The sequence below is a fragment of the Gavialis gangeticus genome, unplaced genomic scaffold, assembly GCF_001723915.1.
Source record: "Gavialis gangeticus isolate Ggan-Ray unplaced genomic scaffold, GavGan_comp1, whole genome shotgun sequence".
NCBI classification, from domain to species: domain Eukaryota; kingdom Metazoa; phylum Chordata; order Crocodylia; family Gavialidae; genus Gavialis; species Gavialis gangeticus.
In genome coordinates, this window is record NW_017729032.1 from 206,628,814 (window position 1) to 206,651,228 (window position 22,415).

Genomic DNA, 22,415 nt, shown 5'->3' on the forward strand with positions numbered 1-22,415 from the left:
TACTTCACGGTCAGGGCGGCTAGGGTCTGGAACCAGCTTCCATGTGAGGTGGTGCAGGCTCCCACCCTGGGGGTTTTTAAGAGGAGGTTGGATGACCACCTTACTGGGGTCGTTTGACCCCAGTACTCTTTCCTGCCATGGCAGGGGGTTGAACTAGATGATCTGCTCAGGTCCCTTCCGACCCTAGAAACTATGAAACTATGGGCCTATCAACTTATCAAGCTTGTGTTGATGCCAGTTTTTGTAGCCAGCATGGCACAAGGAGGTGATGTGAACTAGGATCATGTCCAGCTGCTTTTTGACCCCCTAGCCTGTGTGACAGGTACATCTTTAGAGCTGGGTTGACTATGGATCAGTCTTAACTATGGTTCAAGTTATAAATTGATGCCTTACCCACTCTACAACTGTGTCCCATAATCTGTACTGTCTCCAACATAATTAGTGAGCCTGCATGCTGTGTAAACTGCATATCAGCAACAACAGAACACATTTAGCTTAGGTTTCCCTTGGATGTGAATGTCCTGCTTGTTTGTTTTTCTTTTGTATTATTTAGTTAGAATCCAGCTTAATGCAAATCATTGTGGACCTGTGTCAAAGTGTACTTTGTATCAAGATGAAAAAAGGCTGCTTGGATGTTCTCCAAAGCTGTTAAATTATCTTTTGAGACAGCTGACATCTAGAGCTGTTTGAAGGAATTATCCCCTTTGAATTTAATGTTTCATTTCATTTTCAAACTGGATAATATATAGAGCCTTGTAAGGGCATTTCAGTGTACACAGTGAAACCACATGCCACAGTTGCTGAGCATAGTGTATGTGTTTCTTAGAATGTGTACAGATGTACACTGTCCAGCATAAACTCTTCTGGGAGTGGTTTAACCCTCGTTGTTCTCAGGTTTTTTTTATCCTTTGGGAGCAATTTTTACTCTGGGAGAAAAAGCTTGAACACCTGTATCCTTGCGGTTTTACCTGGGAGAGCAGTGATTTTCCCAGTAGAAAGTGAATGTCTGGGAGGGTGTTGGGGCTAGCTCTGGCCCTCCCAGAGCTGGCCTAGTACTGCAGTACCTCCAGGCCCAGTGCTAGTTCCCTCTGGAGGGAATACCCACTGTTTGTTTTTTAAAGGTAAAAAAAATCCAAACAGTTCCCTTCATCATGTTTGCCAAATATGTGCCATGTGTTTTATAGTTATGCTCAGTATTGGCTGCATTTAATGAGCTTCATAGTTGGTTTAATTTTCTGAGCTCATGCTGTTTTTGGCAGCAGTTTAATAGTAGACAATGTATTTTGTATTTTCTTGTATGTGATTATAAGATGAGGGGCTTTTTGCCTCTGTGCGAATTGGAGGGGAAAAAACCTCACCTTGTGTTCACGTAAATACAGTACTCCATAATAGTTCCATATATGGACACTCTTGTTCTGAAATAATTGTCCCCAGGGAGTGCAAGTCTGGAATAGGTGTTGCAGGATAGCTTGTTCCCCAGTAAGTATTCCATTGTATTTTCCCATGTAAATAAGTCCTCAGTGGTATAAGCAGTGGAGTGGAAATATCTGTGTTAAAGCTTCTGATTTAAATCTTGACAGAGACGATTTAACTCTTGTTCATAAAAACACGACAAACTGAATACCAGACAACTACTGTGTAGGGTTTCTACTGAATGAGACTTTCTATAAAACATGGTCTATTTAATAAGAGCAGGCATTTTTCTTGGTGTTTTTAGCCCAGTGGTGGTCAAGCTTCTGGCCTCAGGGCCAGAGTAGTGTGGGGCCGAGCCAAGGAGATCCCATGCATGGGGTCAATCTGCAGGCTAGTGTGTGGTTCCCTGTTAGTCTGGTTATTTGGCAATGGGGGAGTTGCAGCAAGTAACTCCCCCCTCTCCCACCAATGGAGGTGGCAACACCGTATCTCTGCCACCAATTTTTGGATCTGTGGGGAGCCCCATGGGATGGATTGGTCCACAGACTGTACTGAGCACCACTGACTTAGACAAAGCTTTCCCTTCCATTTTCAGTTTTTTGGAATCTGTACTGATAGTCTGTGCTGCATTTTCAAAAGTAGGTTGTCTTGCAGTAGTCCTTTGGGATCTTTAGCATGAAAACAAATGCGTATCTCTGTATGTTATTACGAGAGAGAATATTTTTTTACAGTGTTAAAGAAAACACACTTTTAGTTGACATAGGTAATGATGCTTTCATAGTAGTGCTGATGCTGGAGCTTTGGGGACAAAATTATAAGCTTGAGGCATTCTCAGGAATGCACTGAATTGTTTTCTGTATGTTTATCAAGCTGTCTGAAAACAGTGGTGACTCATTGGTATGGATGCAAGAGAGAAAATAGGCTTTCTGGATAGGTAATACTCTTCTCTTGGTCAATAATGAATCATCATTTTTCATTCCAAAGTTTCCTCGGAATCCTCTATAGTCTGTTTAGGGAATTTAAGAGGCTCTCTGATTCTGAGCTAAATAAGAAGCATAAACGTCACATTTAGTTGACTGTTCTTTTCGTCATCCGTCATCCCATAATTGCGTAGTTTAGCACTGTTACAGTCATGAAGTTTGACCCTACCCTGAGATATTCTCACTGAATAGTGTAGTAACTATTCAGTGACCTGAACCCATTGTACAGTTGCTTCTTTCCAAGTTATTTGCTGTTTCTGCAGACCTGATTAGTCCCCACAATCTTTTAAATGTCATTTCTGGTTTTCCCTACTTCATTTGTTTTTTGTTATGGCAATTTAACAGTTTGAAGTACTTGCTGTGGCTTTGCTCTTGGATTTGTATTATTTAGTCGCGACATCTCTGAAGTTGTGTGTCTTACTACTGAGCATCAGCACCTAGGTGGAAAATTTAAGCGTGGAATGAAGACTGTACAAAAAAAGAAAAAGATGGGAGGAAGGTTAAGTGTACCTGAGTAGAATGAAAAGTGTGCTGATGAAGAGTAGTAGTTGAACAGTTGATGAGTCTGGTTGAACTTAGCCATTTTGTTCTTAAAATTACAGCAGGCTCCATTTTAAAATGAACTTGGTTTTCATGGTAGTTTAAAAATGATGTAGCTGTGATGGTCCAGGAATCATGCAAGAGGCAAGGCTGTCTTAAGGTTATATGTTTTATTGGACCGATTGCTTCATTGGGATGGAGTTAGACAAGCTTTTGAATGCAAGGCATTCTTTATTAGGTATGATCAGTACAAGCTAAACATGGTGTAGTAAAAAAAAATTTTAATTGAAGAGGGCCAGAACCAGGGTCTCCCACTTCCTGGTCCTGGTCATGTGGTCTAACCATTGGGTTATTAGGCTAAGATGTGGGTGGGCCCTCCTCTTGCAAGTAAAATGTCAGGAATTTAAGTGAGATTTGCCCAGAATTCATGTGCTTTCCTGGGCAGATTAGGATTGCAAGAGAGTGTAAGGGGCTAAGGTAGGCATACAGGGTGTCTCTTGAACCTGCACAGCAGGACAGGTCTAGACGTGTAGAGTGGGATAAGATTTAAAATTTGCCACTTAATGTGTAGTGCTGGAATAGGATCAGGACTTTAAATGTCCAAGTAACACTTAAACACATTTTAGGCATAATAGGACATGGCACTAAATCTTCCAGAATTTTTGAACCTACAGCTGCAAAAATTATGATACAGACCTCTAATGTCATTAGATTTTCAGTAAAATTGTGAAAATATGTTTTATTCATGTGAGTTTTGATCCGTTTTCTATTCCAGCACATCATAAAAACATCCTGCTCACTTCATCCCCTTTGTGTATGTCAAGTTATCTGGATGGGATATCATGGATTGCAGAGGGTGGGGACAAGACAGTTGTCTTGTGACGTGTTTGAAAATGAGGACTCCAAATAAGAGAGGGGTAGATGACACCTGACATGGAGTACATGTTCCCTTCTTTTCACCCTTGATTTGGCATTCTTTCCTGTGCTGACTCTCTGTTCCTGCTTCCCAAGGTACTCTCAAGTAGCTGTTCCACTGATGGGTGCAGTGCATATCCTCACACATCCATCTCCCTGACAGATTTCAGCTCTTGGGATCCTAGTACCAATCCTACCTCCTCATCATGGCCTAGTTGCTACAGATGCAGAGATTAGACTGAGATTGCAGCAGTCTTCCCTTCTCCCCACAGACTCCAGCAGTAATCCCCACACCTCTCAACCGGGGCATGATTTCAGACTAAATGAGATCTGGAACCATCTGCTGCTCATAGCCGCCTTTGTGCCAGGTTTCATCTGGTTGAGAGAAATGCTTGCAGATCCAAAATACTGCCACACTTCATTGAATTTTGTTTTTCAAGGTCTTTGTTCTCTGTTGCTGATTGCAGAGTGAATGAAGCATGAAACCAGTTAGTTCCATCAAAGACAGGCAGCTATATAGTAAAACAGCTATTTGCATCCAAGGTTCTGTGCTCCTAAATTTGGAGGCCCCTGCATTTCTCAGGCCTAGAGCTTAATCTGCCCCTGTGTCAGGGAAATCTTCTCTCTCACTACTTAATGACAAGCTACAGGTCTTTTTTCTATCTAGGGCATTTATCCTGGATCTTAAGCAACGTTATCACAAATGGCTGAGATACTTAGCAGTTTGTCACTGAACTATCTAGTTGCCAAGCTATAAAAGTTGGCTTGCTAAAATGTATCTTTCAGTGAGAGAGAGAGAGTTGTTATGTAGTAGGAGCTGAATCCGTTTTACCTTTCCAGTCAGTCTTCCTGCCTCTAAGATCTCTCTGTCTCAGTTACTCCAGTCTTAGTGGATTACTAGCAATTACGGTTCAGGTCTTTCACTGTTACATGGGCTATATAGGACAGGGCAGGCTCCTAACTCCTGCTGACCTCCCAGTGTGCACAACCTTATTAATCAGGAGTGTTCTGTAACTCATCAGAACTATTTTGAATGTGCTTCCCTCATTGAATGGCTGCAATGTACTAGGGATGATCTGAAATGGAATTTGGTATCAATCTCCCCAACTCTTCTTTTATTAATTTCAGGAGAAACTAACTCTTCGACAGCAGCTGAATGAAGCAAAACAGCAACTACTGCAGCAGGCGGAGTATTGTACAGGAATGGGAGCAGCAGTATGTACTTTGTTATGGGGCGTCTCTAGCAGTGAAGAAGCAGTTAGAAACATTCTAGGAGGAGTAAGTTGAGTAGATATGTAAATCTTGGGCATAATGTCTGGTTAAGCATTCTGGATAAGGGGCATGCTCCAAACAACTGAACATGCAGGTATATTTCATAACTTGAACACAAGACAAAATCATCTTTTGGAACTAAATACACAGATGCAGTGCTAATGCCAACTTTTTTGTTTGTAAATTAAACACAAGCAGCTCTGCAAATAACAACGTAGCTTTGATACTGTTCTGGGCATGAGCAAGTTCTGTAATAGGTTTCACCTTCATTTTGTCTCCAGTGGGGCAAGCAGCTAGATATGTTGTACTGAATGAAAAGGGGGAAGGCTAGATTCTTTTCCACCTAAAACGTGTCTAGGAAGTGTAATTTTATTTTCTTCCAAGTCATGAAAATATATGAATACATCTACTTTTGTACTATCCTGTCTTCTTACCCATAAGATTGAGTCATGAAAAGGCAGCAAGGAGGGGGACCCACTCACTTTTTTCACTGAAAGTTTTTCAGGGACTGTAGCAGAATACAATAGAATCTCACACTAGGCACTTAAGTCCACCTTTGTGTCTAAAAGATTGGATGGGATGGAATCCATGCAATAATTTTCAAGGACCTCTTTGAGGTCAGGATCTCCAAGTCAGTTCTGGGTGTGTTCCTGATTCTGTGTTTCTTAAACCTTGATGCATTTCCTCCATCTTTGTTACTAACAATGATATGCAGGAAGCTAAAGCAGAACTCAGCCAAGATAGATATAATAGCCCCAGACTGGCTTAGAAATCTCTGTGTTCAATCAGTGATAAGGTTCACTCTGCATCTAGGTATAGTATCAGTCATGCCCAAGTCCTGCATCCCAAGCCATACACTTTTCATCTGTGTGTATAGATGTTACAACATTGCTTGGCAACATTGGAAAGAGCATACTTGTTGGAAGTCCAATAAATCTTCATTCATAGAAACATACCAAGAACATAAATTCCACAGCTGCATCTAATGTGTGGTCTGTTATTGCCAGAATTCCATTGATGAAGGAACTGAGGCAGTTGGCATGGACCTACTCTTTATTTCCTCCTTGGAGGGCCAAGGATGCTCATTGTACTGGCTTTGCTCCAGTTATTACAGCTGGTCAAAAGAATCTGTGTTTAGTACACTGGGCATATATCCACAGACAGGGAATATCTATATATCCATAGATAGATAGATACACACATGGACACACACAAGCTGGATCCATTGACATAAATTTGGAAAATGCATCACACAGAACCATAGTTACTTCAGTAATCTTTTCTTTTTTGTCGACATTTGCAGAGTAAAGCAGTAATTTTTTTTGCAATCACTGGACAAACTATGGAGAGTTTTGTGAAGTCTTTAGGTGAAGATACAAAACAGCAGGATCTGGATTCTGATGAAAATCAGTTTGTATTAGCTCTGGCAGGGATTGTAACAAGTAAGTCAGTTTTATATATCAGGACAGCATGTTGCATATACTGTAAGAAGCACATATTGCAGTAGATGTAGGAAAATAGATACCTAACTTTGATTCATTGCTCTTCAAAATGTTGATATGTTTTGTGTGAATCATCATTTCCTTAAAGTTATAATTGTTTTTTTGATTTGGTATTGTTATGACAATTTTCACAAGACTTTAAGGGTTAAAGACTTAAGAGCAGTTGTACTTTGACAACGCCTGACATCTTTCAGTGATTCCAGAGCAATTGTACTCAATTTAGAAGTAAAAGATGCTTATTCTGCTATTCCTGTAAGTTAACCTTGGTTTCTGAAAGTCAAGCTGTATATTTTTTGGCTTTTGCATCACTTTAGCATCATCATTGGTAACCCTGACATTTCTGAGGCATTTCAGTTGTAGAAGTGCCTGTCTCATTTCTACCTCAAGGTAAATGTTCAACATTTGGAAATTGCCTGAACCAGGAGGAAACTTGGTGTCACTTGTGGTTCTGCCGTGCTGAGAGTAAAAATTAGCAAACCTTATTTTTATCATTAAAGTAAATAACTATAATTCTGAATTCACGATGGAAATGGAAGCTCCCCTTTTTGCCTCAGAATCACCCTTTGAAATCAGAATTTAGACAGGGCTTTGACTTTTACTGTAACACCAATAGAAAAACATGGGCTGATTATTTAAACTTAAGGTTTTTGACAAAGTCTCTCGCAAGAAATTATCAAAGGAACTCAATATCTTAGGGTGAGAAGTAAGGTTGGAAGCTGAAGAGATGGCTATTTTATTTCTACTCTTGGCATGCAAAGTGGTTCAATTGGACACTTTTGAGATTTGTGCTCTCCTGAATGAGGGCATAATTTGCTGACGATGACACAAAATTATTTAAGTTAGTCAAGAATAGAAAAGATTGCAAAGAACTACAGCAGGATCTAAACCTTAGTAGGATGGTCTTGATGATGGTAGATGAAATTCAATGTTGATAAACGCAATGTTATGCATATTAGAATGAACAGCATAAATTATATGTACATACCAGCAGGCTCTGAGTTTGCAGCTTTGTTTTGAGTAGTAATCCAGGTGTCATAGTGGCTCTGTGAACGACTGTCTATTAAGAGAAATATAGGAAATACAACAATATACCTATTATAAGTATATTATACATTTTTAATGCCCCTATTTATACATTTATGTAGCATTCACTCTGAAAAGCCAAATTAAAAGAACACAAAAACTTGCAGAGGTCTCAAGCACCCAAAATTTAGGGAATGCTAGTATTATGGTTGGCTGTGCAACTTAAACGTAGTAGCCTTGTGAGTATGCATTATTATACAGTCTTCTGTTACATTATTGCATTCATTTTTTTTTCAGAAAACTCTTTTTATTTTTTTCCTTTGGTTCACTTCTTTTTCTGTGTTAGCTTTCTAACCATGGCTGTTTTTGTCGACAGCCCCATGCAGGCTTCACTCCTTTTCACTCCATTCTTAATTTTTTTACATTTGTTTTAAGATGCTTCGCTGCCTTTGGCTCACCATTGGAAACTCTGATAGTCTCTCTGCACTCAAAAATGTCATTGGTGCTGTAGAGCAGTGGTTCTCGACTCTGTTTGTACCAGGACCTGTTTGTAAACATCAGTGGCCAGTCCTGACATAGTAAATAGTTTAATTAGAAAACAGCCTCCTAGCCCTGCTGGTACCCCTTGCTCCCCAGCCCCACAGTGTGTGGGCTAGAGGGTGGATGCAGGAGTGACACGTAGGGGGTGCACGTGGGTGCACATGCACCCCCTGAGTGTGGTGTTGCACCGCCTACAAAAAGGCGGCGGTGCGTGTGGGTGGTTGCTACTCACCACCCCCAAACTCTGCTGCTGACACTGCTGGCGGCATCTGCGGGCAGTCAGTGATCCCTGCTGGCTACTGCTGATGCTGCTGGTGGTGTCGGCGGGTGGTTGTCATCTCTACCCCCCCACCGCCACCGGTGGCGGTATCTGTAAGAGCTCCTGCTTGCTGCTGCCATGCTTCCACTGCTGCTGTGCCGCCCCAGCTGGCAGGGGCATGCGTTGTTCATGGGTGGATGTGGGTGGCGGGGGGGCATATGCCCCCCTCCCCACCCCGCCTTGTGTACCCACAGTAGGCACAGGGCTGCACCCTGGCTGGATCAGCATGGGCAGAAGTCATGTCTGTGGCTCAGTGGGCGGGACCAAGTGCAGGAGGGCAGAATGGGGCAGTGAGACTCGTTGTTGCCACTGGACCCCCATGCCAGCTGCAATGGCAGTAGCATGAGCAGTAACAGATGGTGGGGGGAGGGGTGTGCTGCCCTCACCTTCTCCCACCACCAGCTGCTCATTCACTGGGCCGTGGGTTTACCCCTCCACCATAGCCTGGCCACCACTCCCCTCAGGCCACTCATGCTGCCTGCCACCCCACCTTCTGTCCCAGGTAGAGCCACAGCCTGAGGGGAGTGGCGGTGGTGGCTGGGCCATGGCAGCAGGGTAAAGCCATTGCCTGGTGCACAAGCTGTTGGAGATGGAAGGAGGTGAGGGCAGGAGGGCCCCCCCCACTTCCTATCCATTAGTCTTTGTGCTGCTGGCTGCACAGCTGGTGCAGGGGGCCTAGCAGTGGCAGCAGTGAGTCTCGTCACACTGCTTTGCCCTCCTGTGCCAGGTCCTGCCTGCTGGGCCATGGAGGTGGCTCTTGCCCATGCTGGTCTTGCTTGGCTGCAGCCCCATGGCCACAGTGGGTGCACAAATCTGGGGGGTGGGGGCACGTGCCCCCCCCATGCCCACCAATGCATCGCTTATGGCCCCGCACCCCTGCCCATCACATTGCCTTGCTTCTCCCTGTGTCATAGACTTACCTATGGGGAGCTGTGGAAATGACTCTTCACGATGCCTGGTTGCCATGTGTGTGTGTATACGTGCACATGGTGCCTCCTGCCTGATTGCCCTTGTCTTGATCTCCCAACCCCAAGCAGCCCCTTTCAGGCTTGAATTCTGCCAGCCTGTGACGAGCCCACGTTTTTCTCCTTTAAGGGAGAAAATCAATTATTTTCTCCTTTAAGGTAGAAAATACGTGTTTTTCTGTGGTAAATGGAAAACCCAGATCCCTGTTTACTAGGATGCCCAGCAAATGGATATGCAAAACATGATCCATTTTTAAAGTTTGTTGGCAACCCTTTTATATATTCTTGTGATCTGCTTTTGGGTCACAACCTACACAGGTTGAGAAATGCTGCTGTAGAGAGCCCTGGCTGCCAGATATGTAAATGACCTAGAAAGTCTGAATTGACCCTGGAATGGAACATGCTGAACTAGTTCCCTGGGGATGGTGCATGCAGAGTCTGATAAATTTGTAAAACCTATGGAGAGATGGAGCAGACTTGGTGTAGATGGAATCATCAGAGAATTTAGTTGCTGAGTTCTAACCAAGAAAAAGATCTTGGAGTCACTGTTGACTCCAGGATGAACATGAGTTGCCAATGTGATGAAGCAGTTGGCAGAGCCAATTGCACTTTGTCGTGCATCCATAGGTGCTTCACAAACAGGTGCAGGGAAGTGATTCTCCCCCTCTATGTGGCACTAGTCAGACCACAGCTGGAGTACTGTGTCCAGTTCTGGATGCCACAGTTCAAGTGGGATGTGGACAACCTGGAGAGGGTCCAGAGAAGAGCCACTCACCTGATTAGAGGCCTGCAGGGAAGGCCCTACGAGGAAAGGCTAAGGGACCTTAACCTCTTCAGCCTGTCCAAGAGAAGGCTGAGAGGGGACCTTGTGGTGGTATACAAATTCATAAGGGGAGAGCAACGTGAAGTAGGCAATGATCTATTCACCAGGGCACCTGCTGGAACGACAAGGAGAATAAGCTACTAGAGAGAAGGTTCAGGCTGGACATAAGGAAAAAGTTCTTCACGGTCAGGGTTTCCAGAATCTGGAATGGGCTTCCAAGGGAGGTGTTTCTCGCCCCATATTTGGGGGTCTTCAAGTGGATGGGGGTCCTCAAGAGAGACTGGACAGGTACCTGGATGGGATCACATGACCCCAAGGTTGGTGTTTCTTTTCTTGCCTGCCAGGGGCAGGGGGTCAGACTAGATGGCCCACTGAGGTCCCTTCTGACTCTATGAATCTAAACCGCATGTATCGTCTGAGACTGTTGAGGCCTACAACTGGACGAATTGTGGACACACCCCTGTACAAGAATAACCTCATGCCAAATTGCAAATCTTTGTCTTAAAGCAGGGGTTGAGAGCATTTTTGGCCACAGTGCCAAAAACACCCCAACCCCAGCCCATGCATTGACTTGGTTTGCCAGAGGCAGACTGTGGGGGAGCTACAAGGGGCACAATCCTTGCTGTTGGAAGTGGCTGCATGTGTGCCTCCAGGTGGATGGTGGGGGAGTGGCTGGGGGGATGTTGCCCTGGCCTCTTCCCTGCCTTGTGCTCCAAGGCACGTGTGCAGTTGCTGCTGGCATGGATGGTACCCCAGAGCCTGGTGCAGCTGTCTGCAGCCTGCCTACTGTCTGCTCTAAGATATTGGGTTCCAGAGCCCTGGCTGGGCTCCACGGTAGTTGGGTGCATGTGGACCTCTGCATGCAGCCGGTGCAGCTGTTTGCAGCCTCCCAGCTACAGCTGGCTCAGGCTCTGTGCAGCTACTGTCAGCCATTGAGCCTAGGCTGCTTGCAGCAGGGCTTGCAGCCTCTTGGTTGCCTGCTGCAAGAAGCCTGGGCTCTGAGGCTGGCAGCAGCTGCCAAGAGCATGGGCCAGTTGTGGCATGCTGAGCAAAATGGCCTTGGGTGTCATGCTCTGGCATGTGTGCCAGCAGTTAGTGACCCCTGCCCTAAAGCATGAAAGTGCTAAATCTTCTCAACAGAGCAGATATAAAAATATTAATAGTGTCTAAGTAATATCTCCCCCCCCCCCCCCAAAAAAAAATTCAACTTGAAGCAGATATTAAGCATGGAAAACTTCAGCTCAAATACTTGAAGTCAGGCAAAACTGTAGGAAGCTTTAAACAAGGTTTTTCAATAAGAAGTGTGCCACAGCCTTAAATACAGGTCACACTGTTTACTCTGTCTATAATAGCCTGCAGTTGTGCTCTGCCTCTAGCGTGCAAGTCCATGTCATATGGCTTCTGGGTCTCCTCAGGGGTCCAGAAATTTGGTGGTGGGGGTGTGGGAGCATCATTAATTGCTGCTCCTCTACTGCCAAATATCTGGACCCCTGATTAAGGACCACTGGAATTCAGGCTCCAATGGGGGAAAAAGTGGGCTCCCTACAGGTTTGCCAGAGCCAATATTATTCTTCATGGCAGGGTCTCCCATGCCTTTGGCTGAGGAAACTGGCCCATGGGGCTGATTGCCATTGAACAACAGCACACAGGCTGCTCTTCACCTGTTTTGCTACCATCTGTATGAAGAGTGCCTGCAGGAAACTGCTTCACTTGATCCATGGCAGAATTTTTCTTTGCTGCTTGGGGTGTCTTCACACTACTCTTGCTCATCTTTTCAGCTTTCACTGTGCAAAGTGTTGAAATCATAGAATCACAGAAATTTAGGGTTGGAAGGGACTTCAGGAGGTCATCTAGTCTGTTCCGCCCCTGCTCAAAGCAGGACCATCCCCAACTAGATCATCCCAGCCAAGGCTTTGTTTAGCTGCCTGGATGTGCGGTGAGGCTGGGAGGGAGTGGGGGAAGGGTTCCTCCCTGCTGGGTGCCTGCCTCCACAGCTGGGTGTGGGGCAGGGGCTTCCCCTGGCCCAGTGCAGGGTCTCCTGAGCCCTGCTTTTCTTTGGTGCCACGTGGGAGAGGGGAATTTTCCCTCCCCTTTGTGCAGCAGGGCTCACGAGACCCATGCTGGGTGCCTGCCACTACAGCTGGTTGTGTGACGCAGGGTGCCCCGCTGCAGAGGCTTCCCCCTGCCCAGCACAGGTTTCCTGAGCCCCACCGCATGGGGAAGGGGATGGGGGGATTTCCCTTTGTTCTTGTGTGGCAGCAGAGCAAAAAGGGGCTTAGGAGACCCTGAGCTGGGCTAGGGGAAGCCCCTTCCCTACACCAAGCTGTGGGAACATGCACCCAGCAGTGGGGAATGCTTCCCGCTCCCTCCCAACCTCACCTCACATCCAGCCAGTTAAGCAAAGCCTTGGAGGGGAAGATATAGTTGGGGGTGTACCCTGTACCCCACACCAAGCTGTGGGGGCAGGTACCCAGCATGCCTATGCCTGCAGCCCCTGTGGCAGTGGGGTACTTACCTGCTGTGCTCTGGGCAGGTCTTTTAAGCTCCCTGTCAAAGCAGGGAATTGAGCAACCTGATTGGCTGAGCTCCATCATTAATGACATGATCATTAATCTGTAGGCTGCCCCTGGAAACATATGGGGTTTATATAGTGTTTCTGGGGCTCTGCCACCTTTTTTTCTCTGTGCTTTGGATAAGGTTTTTTTCTTTCTACTTTTTTCCTTTTCCTTTTTCCCCACCTTTTTTTCCATCTCCCCCATGGTTTCAGGCCATTTCTGGCCAATCTGCAGTTTTCTGGGGCTTCATGGGAAATGCTAAATTTTGGACTTTCCCCTGATATCCTCTGAACTCTGAATTATAGTGGTCCCAACCCATGAGGAGTCCCATGAGCTGGATGACACAACCTTGTGCACTAGATTGTACCAGCACACAGTAGGCCTGGCATCCATGGTCAGGTCTGGTGCACAGGGTTGGGCTGATATGTGGCTGGATCCAGTTCTCGGGTGTGGGCTGGCATGTGTGGCTGGATCTGGGACCCGGGTGGACAGTGAGGCATCTTGCCCCTGCTGGGCTGCATTGCCCAGCCAGCAAACGTGCCTTGAGGGGGAGGTATGGGGAAGCTGCTAGCAAAGGCCGTGCCCATGCTGTGGTGCCCCTTTCTCCCTCATGTAGTCACAATAGGCCTTTCCCTTGTGCTTTGACAGGAGCCCTCGTGTCTCCTGCTCCCTCTGCCAATTTACCGCCCACCAACAGGGACCACTGCTGCCAGAACTGCCACTCCAGCTGCAGCGTCTCTGCCTTGCAGAACAGCACCTGCTGTGTCCTCTTCTTGGTGGTGCCTGGCGGCAGCGTGGGACCCTGCAGGCTCAGCTCCAGTCTGCTGTCATCTGGTGATGGAGAGGCAGGAACATGAGGGGGTTAGAACTGGGACTGGGGCCAGGCTCACTGCACCCAGAGGGACTGGAGGCTCCTGCCCCCTCAGCTGGTGCTGGGCTGTACTGCCCGGCTATGCTGCTGAAGGCTTCCAGGGAGTGTCCAGAGCGCTTACCAGGGTAGGCTGCCCAGCGAGCTGCGTTAAGGCGCATTAAGTTCAGGTGCACACAAATTCACACGTAGACACGCCCACAGTGCAAAAACCTTATCCTTAGAGTAACTTTATTTCTGACTTTTCTTTTTTTGCATATTGTATTGGGCTTGAACAGCACAGTACTCATGCAGGGTAGGGGAAGATCTTGCAAATGGACCTTGTGGGTGTTTGAATGGTTTACTGTGGCCGTGCAACCTAGGATGAATAAACAGAAAACAGTCTGTATTTTCCTTACTTCCTTTAATATGAGCTCTATAAGGATTTGCTTTGCATTATGTCAGTGCTGTTTGAGGATGCCAGTTCAGAACTTGAATGCAGCCTTCTGCCTCATAATTCATAGCATTACTACTTGTGTTGCTAGGCCACCATGAGCACATATTTTTATTACCAGTGTATAATTATTAAAAGGGTTGACAAATATTGTTTGCTGCTTCAGTAGGCTCAATATAATTGAGTAGATAACTATAACATTATGTTTATATATGCCTATAGTGTATTCTTCTCAGTTCCTTCATTGTCAGTGGTACTAGTAATTAAAGTGAGCCTGTATTAACTATGAATTTATTTTTTTGTTTGAAATGTGATTAATGTAGTATTATTTTGTGTTCTGTTGTAGATGTTGCTGCATTGGCATGTGGCCGTGAGTTCCTGGTTAATTCCAGTCGGGAGCTGTTGGACACAATGATACAACTTCTGGGAGATATGAAGCCAGGATTTTGTACCAAACTTAAAGTGTACGGTGGCTACATAGTTTCAAAATGAAACTGGTTACCTTGCAATATAGTCTGCCATTACTACAGCTATTTTCCTAATGGCCTATTATTTCTTTAGCTGGAGCAGAACTTCATTGGTTGGAATTAATAATCACAGGAGGCATTCTTTACAGCTATACCACATTGGACTACAAAGCTGGGGATTGTATATTGTTTTCCATTAGATAAGGTTGCATGCACATGAAGGGCAGCTGGACACGTATGCTAGGCTGAAGAGAGGATTGGATAATGACTATCTTGTGGTCTGGTAGTTATAGCACTGTGCTGGGAAGTCAGAGTTGCAAGTTTAAATATCCTTTGTGTGTGGGGGCCTAGAATCTGGGTCTCCCCCTTCCGGGGTGACTGCCCTAGCCATTGGGCTGTTGGCTAGAAGATAGCAGTCCCAGCTCCTACCCATTTCGTGTTTTGCCAAGAATTTCAAGACTCGTGCTCAAATACACACATACTGAGCTGTCCCACAATGCAGCCAACTGTGTATGGTCAGTAGCCAGGTGTATCCCTACAGCACATGGAGTACAAAATGTGGCTAAGTGCCAGAATTGTCAATTATGCAATGAAGTAATTGCCATGTGGGTGTGTAAATTGAAATAGGATTCTGCTCCAAGTTTCTTGCGAGATCCATCAAGGACCATTGTCTTTAATGCAGAGATATGGCCTATTCCTGCATTGGCAAAAGTTTGGGTTGCTAGGATGCTGGTATTTAAGGGTGGGTCAAGTTTTAAAGCAGGAAGAAGAGCTGAAAGAAATTAAATGAAAATAAATCTGTTTAAAGTATCATCTTTTAATGAAATAAGTTGGATTTTCTAGTAAATGAAGACATGAAATGCATTATAATCTCTTCTGAAATTTCCTCAGCTATTACAGCGTCACCTAAGTGAGTTGTACATAGCAGGGAAAAATCCATCTCATTTTAGTTATCTGTCATTGGATACACTGGTGATCTAGGGACATATAAGTAGGTAGTTAAATATTTGGATGTGCTGATTCTTTGATTCATGTATGAAGGAATTATTTTTAGTAGGCATTAGAATTTGTTGAATGTTGGTCTGTGAAAAAACATGAACATTGCATGATCATGTCATTGAATGATTCATTCATCTTACATACCTGTCATTGCAGGTTACCTCCATCTGATTTAGTGTCTGTCATAGACTCTCCCAACCTGAGAGTTTGAAAGTCAGCATTCCATCTGGAATAGCTAAATTGTGCAGCATTTAGTAGGATCTTACTAAGGGAAGTTTGTGGAGAAAAGCTTTGAAAATACAATGCTGAAAGTCCACAATGCAAATGAAGAGAACTCAAGGTTTTTTCTTCCCAAGTAATGTGATTTTTAAGCCAGAATGATTTTTTGAGTCCTGACTCATTTTTGAATGCTTGGAATTGACAGTACTGTAATTAAGCAGTGGTTGAGGAGCTTTTTGTTGTTGTTGTTGTTTTTGGAAAGACATCTAAAACAAAAAAAATGTTATAGAGGTTTCCCTTGCCAACCACGATTTTGCCAACCATGATTTTGAGTATCCACACTTATATTCTGTATACCATTTTGTCTACCACAGTATACAGTTTTGTGTAACCATGGTTTTCTGTGGCCATGCATCAGCCCGCCCCTGCCATTTTTCACCTGCTTTTGTCTTGCCAACCACAGTTTTGCCAACTACGGGAACTTTCAGGAACCTAACCCCAGCGGTTGGTGAGGGAAACCTGTTTTTCAGATTTAACTGGAGGTGATAGCCAACTTTACCAGACAGCTTCTTCTATGATGATGTAATCTTCATCAACTCCACAACAGTCCTAGGAAAACAGGTACAAATCTAGCCCATAGACCAACCACAGACTCTGCATGGGACATTTTGTTTGAATATTAATTTATAAATTCTATTAAACTATTAGCAAGAGAGGCTTCACAAACTCTTTGGTGGTTTAGAAATTTTAGCCACAAATTAATTTTATTGTATCGCTACAATACATTTTACAATACAAATCCTTACACAGTGTAATGATCTTCTTTGATCATATCCATGTTCGGCATTCAACAAAGTGCTCGCTTTAAATTTTATGTTAAGACCAGATACCACAGAAGAGAATCCTGCACAGTCCTGGCATAATCATCTTATTGAAAGATAATGGGACTGATACTTGTGCTAGTTTGCTGGTATGATGGGGATACTAATTAAAGATTAATCACATGCCTATTAGTGTCTTAGAAAAAACATTTTCTCCCATTTGAACTTTTATCTTGATGGATGTGGGATAGGTGGAGCATGTCTTGTGGCCAAAATTGCAAGGCCTGTATGGCAAGGTAGCTTTGCCAGGCTATCATGAGTGACTGGTGCCTCCTGAATCTGGTGGGGCACCCGCAGAAGCTGCTGACGGCAGCGGCCCTGTCAGGGTGGGCACCAGCCTTACTTACAGCATCAGTGCCGGCTGTCAGGGGGGGCCCCACCGGGGGTCGCATGTGCACCAGTCGCCTATGCAGGCTAGTATATGATTTTTAAAGAGATCAAAACAATTAAAAGTTCTAGAGGTGAATCGTGACTCCTGACTTGGAAATGAGCTGACATATATTCCTCTGAGCAAAGGACATAGGCGATGCATAGTGGGGGAACGTGCCGCCCTTGAAATTGGCCCTTGCCGGCCGGGGAGTGGGGGCGTTGAAAGAAGCCAGTGGCTGATGTCCCCCCTTTGATTGTGGGTGTGCCCAAAGAAGCACTGCCAGCACTTCCAGTTGTGCTGCACCTCTGGTTTGCTGCACCTCTGGCATCGGTGATTGGCTGCTGGGGGATCACCCCCCCCCCAGTCAGCGACTGGTCACTGGTGCCCCCCAGAGCCAGGAGGCACCAGTCGCCCATGGCAAAGGATATGCTTATTTCAAACGTTTTGGTTTTCCACTGGTTGCTTTATAAAAAGAGTAGCTAACTCAGACTGTTGTGCATTTTTTTTTTTTTGTCACTTGGACAAATATCAAAATAGAGTATGTGGGGGGGCGGGATTTAATATTGGAATGAAAGGGAAAGACAAAACAATAGGTTAAGGTCACAGTAGTAGTAGTAGTAACCTGTAGTTCCCCCAAGTGGATGGTCACTCGTGCCATTTAAACGCATGCTCTGGGAGGTGGGGGGAGGGTGGGTGCTTTAATTAGAGCAACTCTTGGAGCTGATCTAATTAAAGCACCTGAAGCATCTCATGTATCAGCATCCCTGCGCTGAAAAATGGCGGCAAGGGCACTTTAATTAAAACTCTGAGACACTGGAGTCTGCTGGAGTGTGATAATTACCATGCTCCAGCAGACTGTTAATTGAGTCTGCTCCAATGCACCTTAATTACAGTGTGTTGGAGCAGCCTCACTGCTTGTGTATAGGTGCCCTAGGTGTCAATGTTTGGGTACACCCACATGAGATTGCAGCACTCTTCCCTTGACATCTGTTGCCCAGTTGCTGAGCACAGTATCTGTATTTGCTTTTCCTTCACAGACATAGGACTTTGCCATCCCACCTACTATGAGCCTCTAGGATCTATGCTCACTCACCATCAAGATTCCTCAGTAACTGAAACATACTTGCCTCAGGAACCCAGGCTTGTGGGCACTTGGAGTTTTGTTTCACCTCCTCATTGCTATGTGCTAGTGGAAGCACATGGACACACAAGCTTTGTATGGAATTCTGAAAACAAACCACTCTTTGCTTTAGCTAGCACAAGAATCCTACCAGCGTAAATGAAACCATGTAATACCTGCATGTATTTCCCTGCCGCTGTTTCTTATTGCTTTTTGAGCTTAGATCCTGTTTCTCTAGGGTGTCCAAATCCAGGATCCCTTCCTGCACATGGCTTTTCCTACAAATCATTCTTCTCTTGTAGCCTTTTTCTTTCTCCCTTGACTGGTCTCTCAGTTAGAAGGGGACTCCTCTTCACTTTACTGCATAAGCTTGCTCATCCTGCCCAGGTTTCCTTTGTTCTGGAGTACTTCTAAAGTGTCTCCTCCCGCCTTCCTCCCCCAAATCTCTGAGGTCCTCTGGTTTTTAAGACCTAGCAGTAACCTCTTTATTCTCCTGTTTGGAGATTTTCCACTCTCCAAACCTCACCTACCTGCACAATTCTGTGGCCCAAGGATTTGTGTAGGATACAGTTATTCTTTTGTTCAACCTGATAAGCTCTATTCAGATGCATAATAGTCTTTAACCATCAACCTTTTCAAAGATAGACATCTTGGTGCCATTCCTGGATTCTCAGCTCAAGGACTGTGAGGCAGTACAGAGTAAAAAACAGTCATAAGAATACAGAGAACATCCTGAAATGTATTAGTTGTATGTAGATTTCCTGGTTTGTTACATTAAGTGTATTTAAAATGAAACCTTATGGATCTCCATATAGGAACTTTGGGAATGCAATGTATATCTGTGGAATTACACTTAAAGAACGCTATCCACATGAAGTCTAAGCAGTTTTTTAAATGTTCAGTTATGTAGTCTCAAAAATGACATTTATCTGTTGGTTAACTTTTGTGGGTTTCCAGTTGCATTTTATTCTTTCTTTTAATGTTTTTTTCTTGTTGTGCAAAAGACCAGCAAATGGGTTATAGCGAACTGTAGACAGTGCAGTCAAATCCAGAGTTGAAAGTAGTTAGCAAAACTTGTTACCTTTATGTGGTTAGTTCACTGCATTAGTCAGTAGAGGGGGCTGAATACAATGTTTCTTTCTAATGCTAAGGAAAATTTTAACAAATGCAGCTCTTACTTTAATTTGCTAGGCTTAAATGGAAAAATTCTGTTATATGCATGACTTTTAAACATTTTAAACATTAGAAGATGTTGCTTATCAAGCAGTTTGATGTGTAGAACTTGCTTTTATGGTGTGTGAGTGCCAAAAAATATTTAATTTTCAGTTTACAGGTTGTAAGAGAGCATAGAGGTAAAAGTGGCATAAAGACACAGGCAGTGTTTCCACATTATGTGTGGGCAAGTGCATGTTATTACTAATAATGTACTGCTCCTTTGGGCATAGGCCTTCTGACTGGCTAGCAGAAAGGGTGTTAGTCTTCTTCCAGCATTACAAACCACACTGCTTTCTTAAGCACACCATGATCAGTCCCTTAGCTCCACGCAGAGCAAATAAGAAAAAGCAAAAATACAAACATAGCAATGTCTTTTTACGTCATTTATAATCTCTTTGACATTTCCATTGAGGAACAGATTGAAAGACCGTGTCAAGAAATATTAACCTTTTCTGTTGTAAATAGTTATTTCATTTATCCTCTTTTATTTTGGATGATCAGGGACAGTTGTAAATGCTCACAGGTTTGAATTCTGTGGCCCAAGCAAGGAAGGTTGTATGAGGAGAAGCAAGGAGTTTGTGGGCTTTGAAAACTGTACAGCACAACTCTACAGCAGCCTCCACTGTTTGCTGTGGGCCATGACTGCAATTGATTTTCTTGACTAGGGATTCTGTTCTTAAAAGTGCCTAACTCATTAGGAGCCTGATTCCTATTTTCAAAGTTGATTGTATGCTTAGGAATCGAAGGTTGTGCATGCACGGTAAACTTACTATGCTGGGCAGCAGCATCCTCAGATACTCTATGCTGCTCTGTGTGGGCTGCCTGGTGAACCAGAAGCAGGGTAGCAGCATGTGTGCAGTTTTTGAGGTGGGCTAAGTAGCACTGGTCAGTGCCAGTGAAGTTACCCCATGCTAACTAGCCCATTTGTGGTGCCACATGCACGTAGCTTCACTTCTTCCAGTTTAGGCAGCCATTCTCAAATGATGTGTACTTGAAAGTGCCACTGCTGGGGACAGTGAATTTACTGTGTAGATGTGGCCCAAAGTTCACTGGAAGTCAGTGACAGGCTGGCAAAAACCTATTTCTGAAAATAGAACTTAAAGCTTTAAAAAAATTTCCCCTTGCTCTTCACCCGGTCCAGGACAGTAAAATATGGCTGTACTGTAGACCCTGAGATATAGCAGTGGCCAGAGAGGAGCTAATAGCCTGGCATGTTGGCTTAGCTGGGCAAAGAGATTCCAGCCTGTTTCATACTGCTTTATCCTTGCTTTTCACCCAAACAAAACATGCAGACTGGGAGACGGTATCAGCATTTATCCCATCAGTGAAATGCAGGCCCCCCTCCAAGGCATGGTCTTTCAGTCAGCTTTTCATTTTTTTGCCATTTTATTAAAATAGTACCTTTTTTGAAAAGATTTAGGGAGATACAAAGAGTATGGTTAATCACAGTGTGTCATAAATTCCAGTAATTAACCATTCCTCTGAACTATTCCCAAATAGTGAATTCCTAGAGAAGAGGAGATATGCAGAAAAAGAAAAAGTGGAAAGGCATTACTAAAAAGATGAGAGAGAATTTGTAAGGAAACCACCGGTATTAGAGTATGGCTGCTTTTGCAGCCCCTCAGAGCTCCTGACTAATAGTCTGCTGTACATCAGTGGCCTGAATTTTAGAGGTGTGGACAAAACTGTTTTTTGGGTGCTTAATACTTTTGAAAATTGGCCCTAAACTTACTGAAAATAACCAAGGAAAAAAAGAAACATTCTGCATGTTCAGAATATTGCTAGCTATGACAAAAAATTTAATAAATCTTTTCATCCATAGAATACACAAAAATCTAACCACATGACTAATGTGGAAGATAATGTAATAACATCAGCATGAAATATTAAGGAGGGCAGTTTAGCTCAGCAGAAACTGCAGTTTAGTGGCAACACAATCCTTTATATCAAGTGTTATCAGTCATTTTGGGCAGCTTTGAAGAAATAGGATCTTGGGTATACCCTGGGTTGCAGTCCTCCCCAACTCACTGCTTGGTCTTATTTCTAAACAACTTGTTGAATAGTCACTTTCTGTATTTCTTCACATTAAGCTATCCAGCTTGAATTTTAGTTTATTACACTGCATTAAAAATATCTTTCTACAGCTTAGATAGCAACTTTATACCACTCCCATATATTGTGTGTTACAGCTGTTTTAAAATACTGGTTGTACTGAAACATCTCTTATTTATTTTAATCCCATAGAAGCCAGATATATTCAACTTGTAAAAATGTAGGGCACTTGGCTGAACTTAGGTGGAGGGGAGTAATATGTTTTTTCATCTCTGACAAAAAGTCGGGACAGGTTTGTTTAACAGCGTAAAGCTTGGTATACATGTAGCCCTGAAAGACGGACAGTGAACGTTACTGGGTTTGGAAGATGATTATTATGAAAGTTTTAGAAGTTTGGAAACTATATGACTGAACATGGCACTTAGCTAGTGTTTAGATTTTCATTCTTCTGCATAGACATTAAAGTACAGTGTGACTGTAAAAGTAGCACTGAGGGTGTCTGGGTCAGTGATGCTATGTTAAATTTATTTATTTTGCAAATAAAAGATTTTTGTCTAGCTGCCAGCCTATAGACTTACCTTTGACCTAAAAGCAAAGCTGGGTTTATTCTTTCTTTGACGTTAGCATCACTAATTAAAAAGGCCAGAGATTGTCTTCAGTCATGTCCTGTAAAACCTTGATGGAGGTTTTTGGGGTTGCACAGGCATGTAGTTATTTGGCAGCAGTGAAACTGTACAAGTGTAACTGAGGTCACAGTTTGACTTGTATGATCTTTGCAAGTGCTTATGACTTGTGCAAGGACAAAAGTAGAGCTTTTCTGTCAGATCTCAGATTGAGAGGGTGGCAATTAACAATTGCAAGGCTGGCAATTAAAAAAAATACTGGTTTCACAGAGGAGCCACATTTTAATGACCAAATTCTGTAATCCTGTGGGGGGGGGGGGG

At 43.9% G+C, this 22,415-nt stretch overlaps 1 protein-coding gene across 2 annotated transcripts in view; it reads left to right on the plus strand.

The window, feature by feature from the left end:
* The window catches only part of HSF2BP (heat shock transcription factor 2 binding protein), a 52,472-nt gene that overhangs the window by 12,451 nt on the left and 17,606 nt on the right, over positions 1 to 22,415 (plus strand). Inside the window, exons 4-6 of one of the 2 annotated variants that reach the window (XM_019525132.1) lie at positions 4,977 to 5,126; positions 6,424 to 6,562; positions 14,495 to 14,612. In XM_019525132.1, the coding sequence (XP_019380677.1) occupies positions 4,977 to 5,126; positions 6,424 to 6,562; positions 14,495 to 14,612 (407 nt within the window). The remainder of the gene's footprint in view (positions 1 to 4,976; positions 5,127 to 6,423; positions 6,563 to 14,494; positions 14,613 to 22,415) is intronic. The other variant, XM_019525133.1, reaches the window with a different exon arrangement.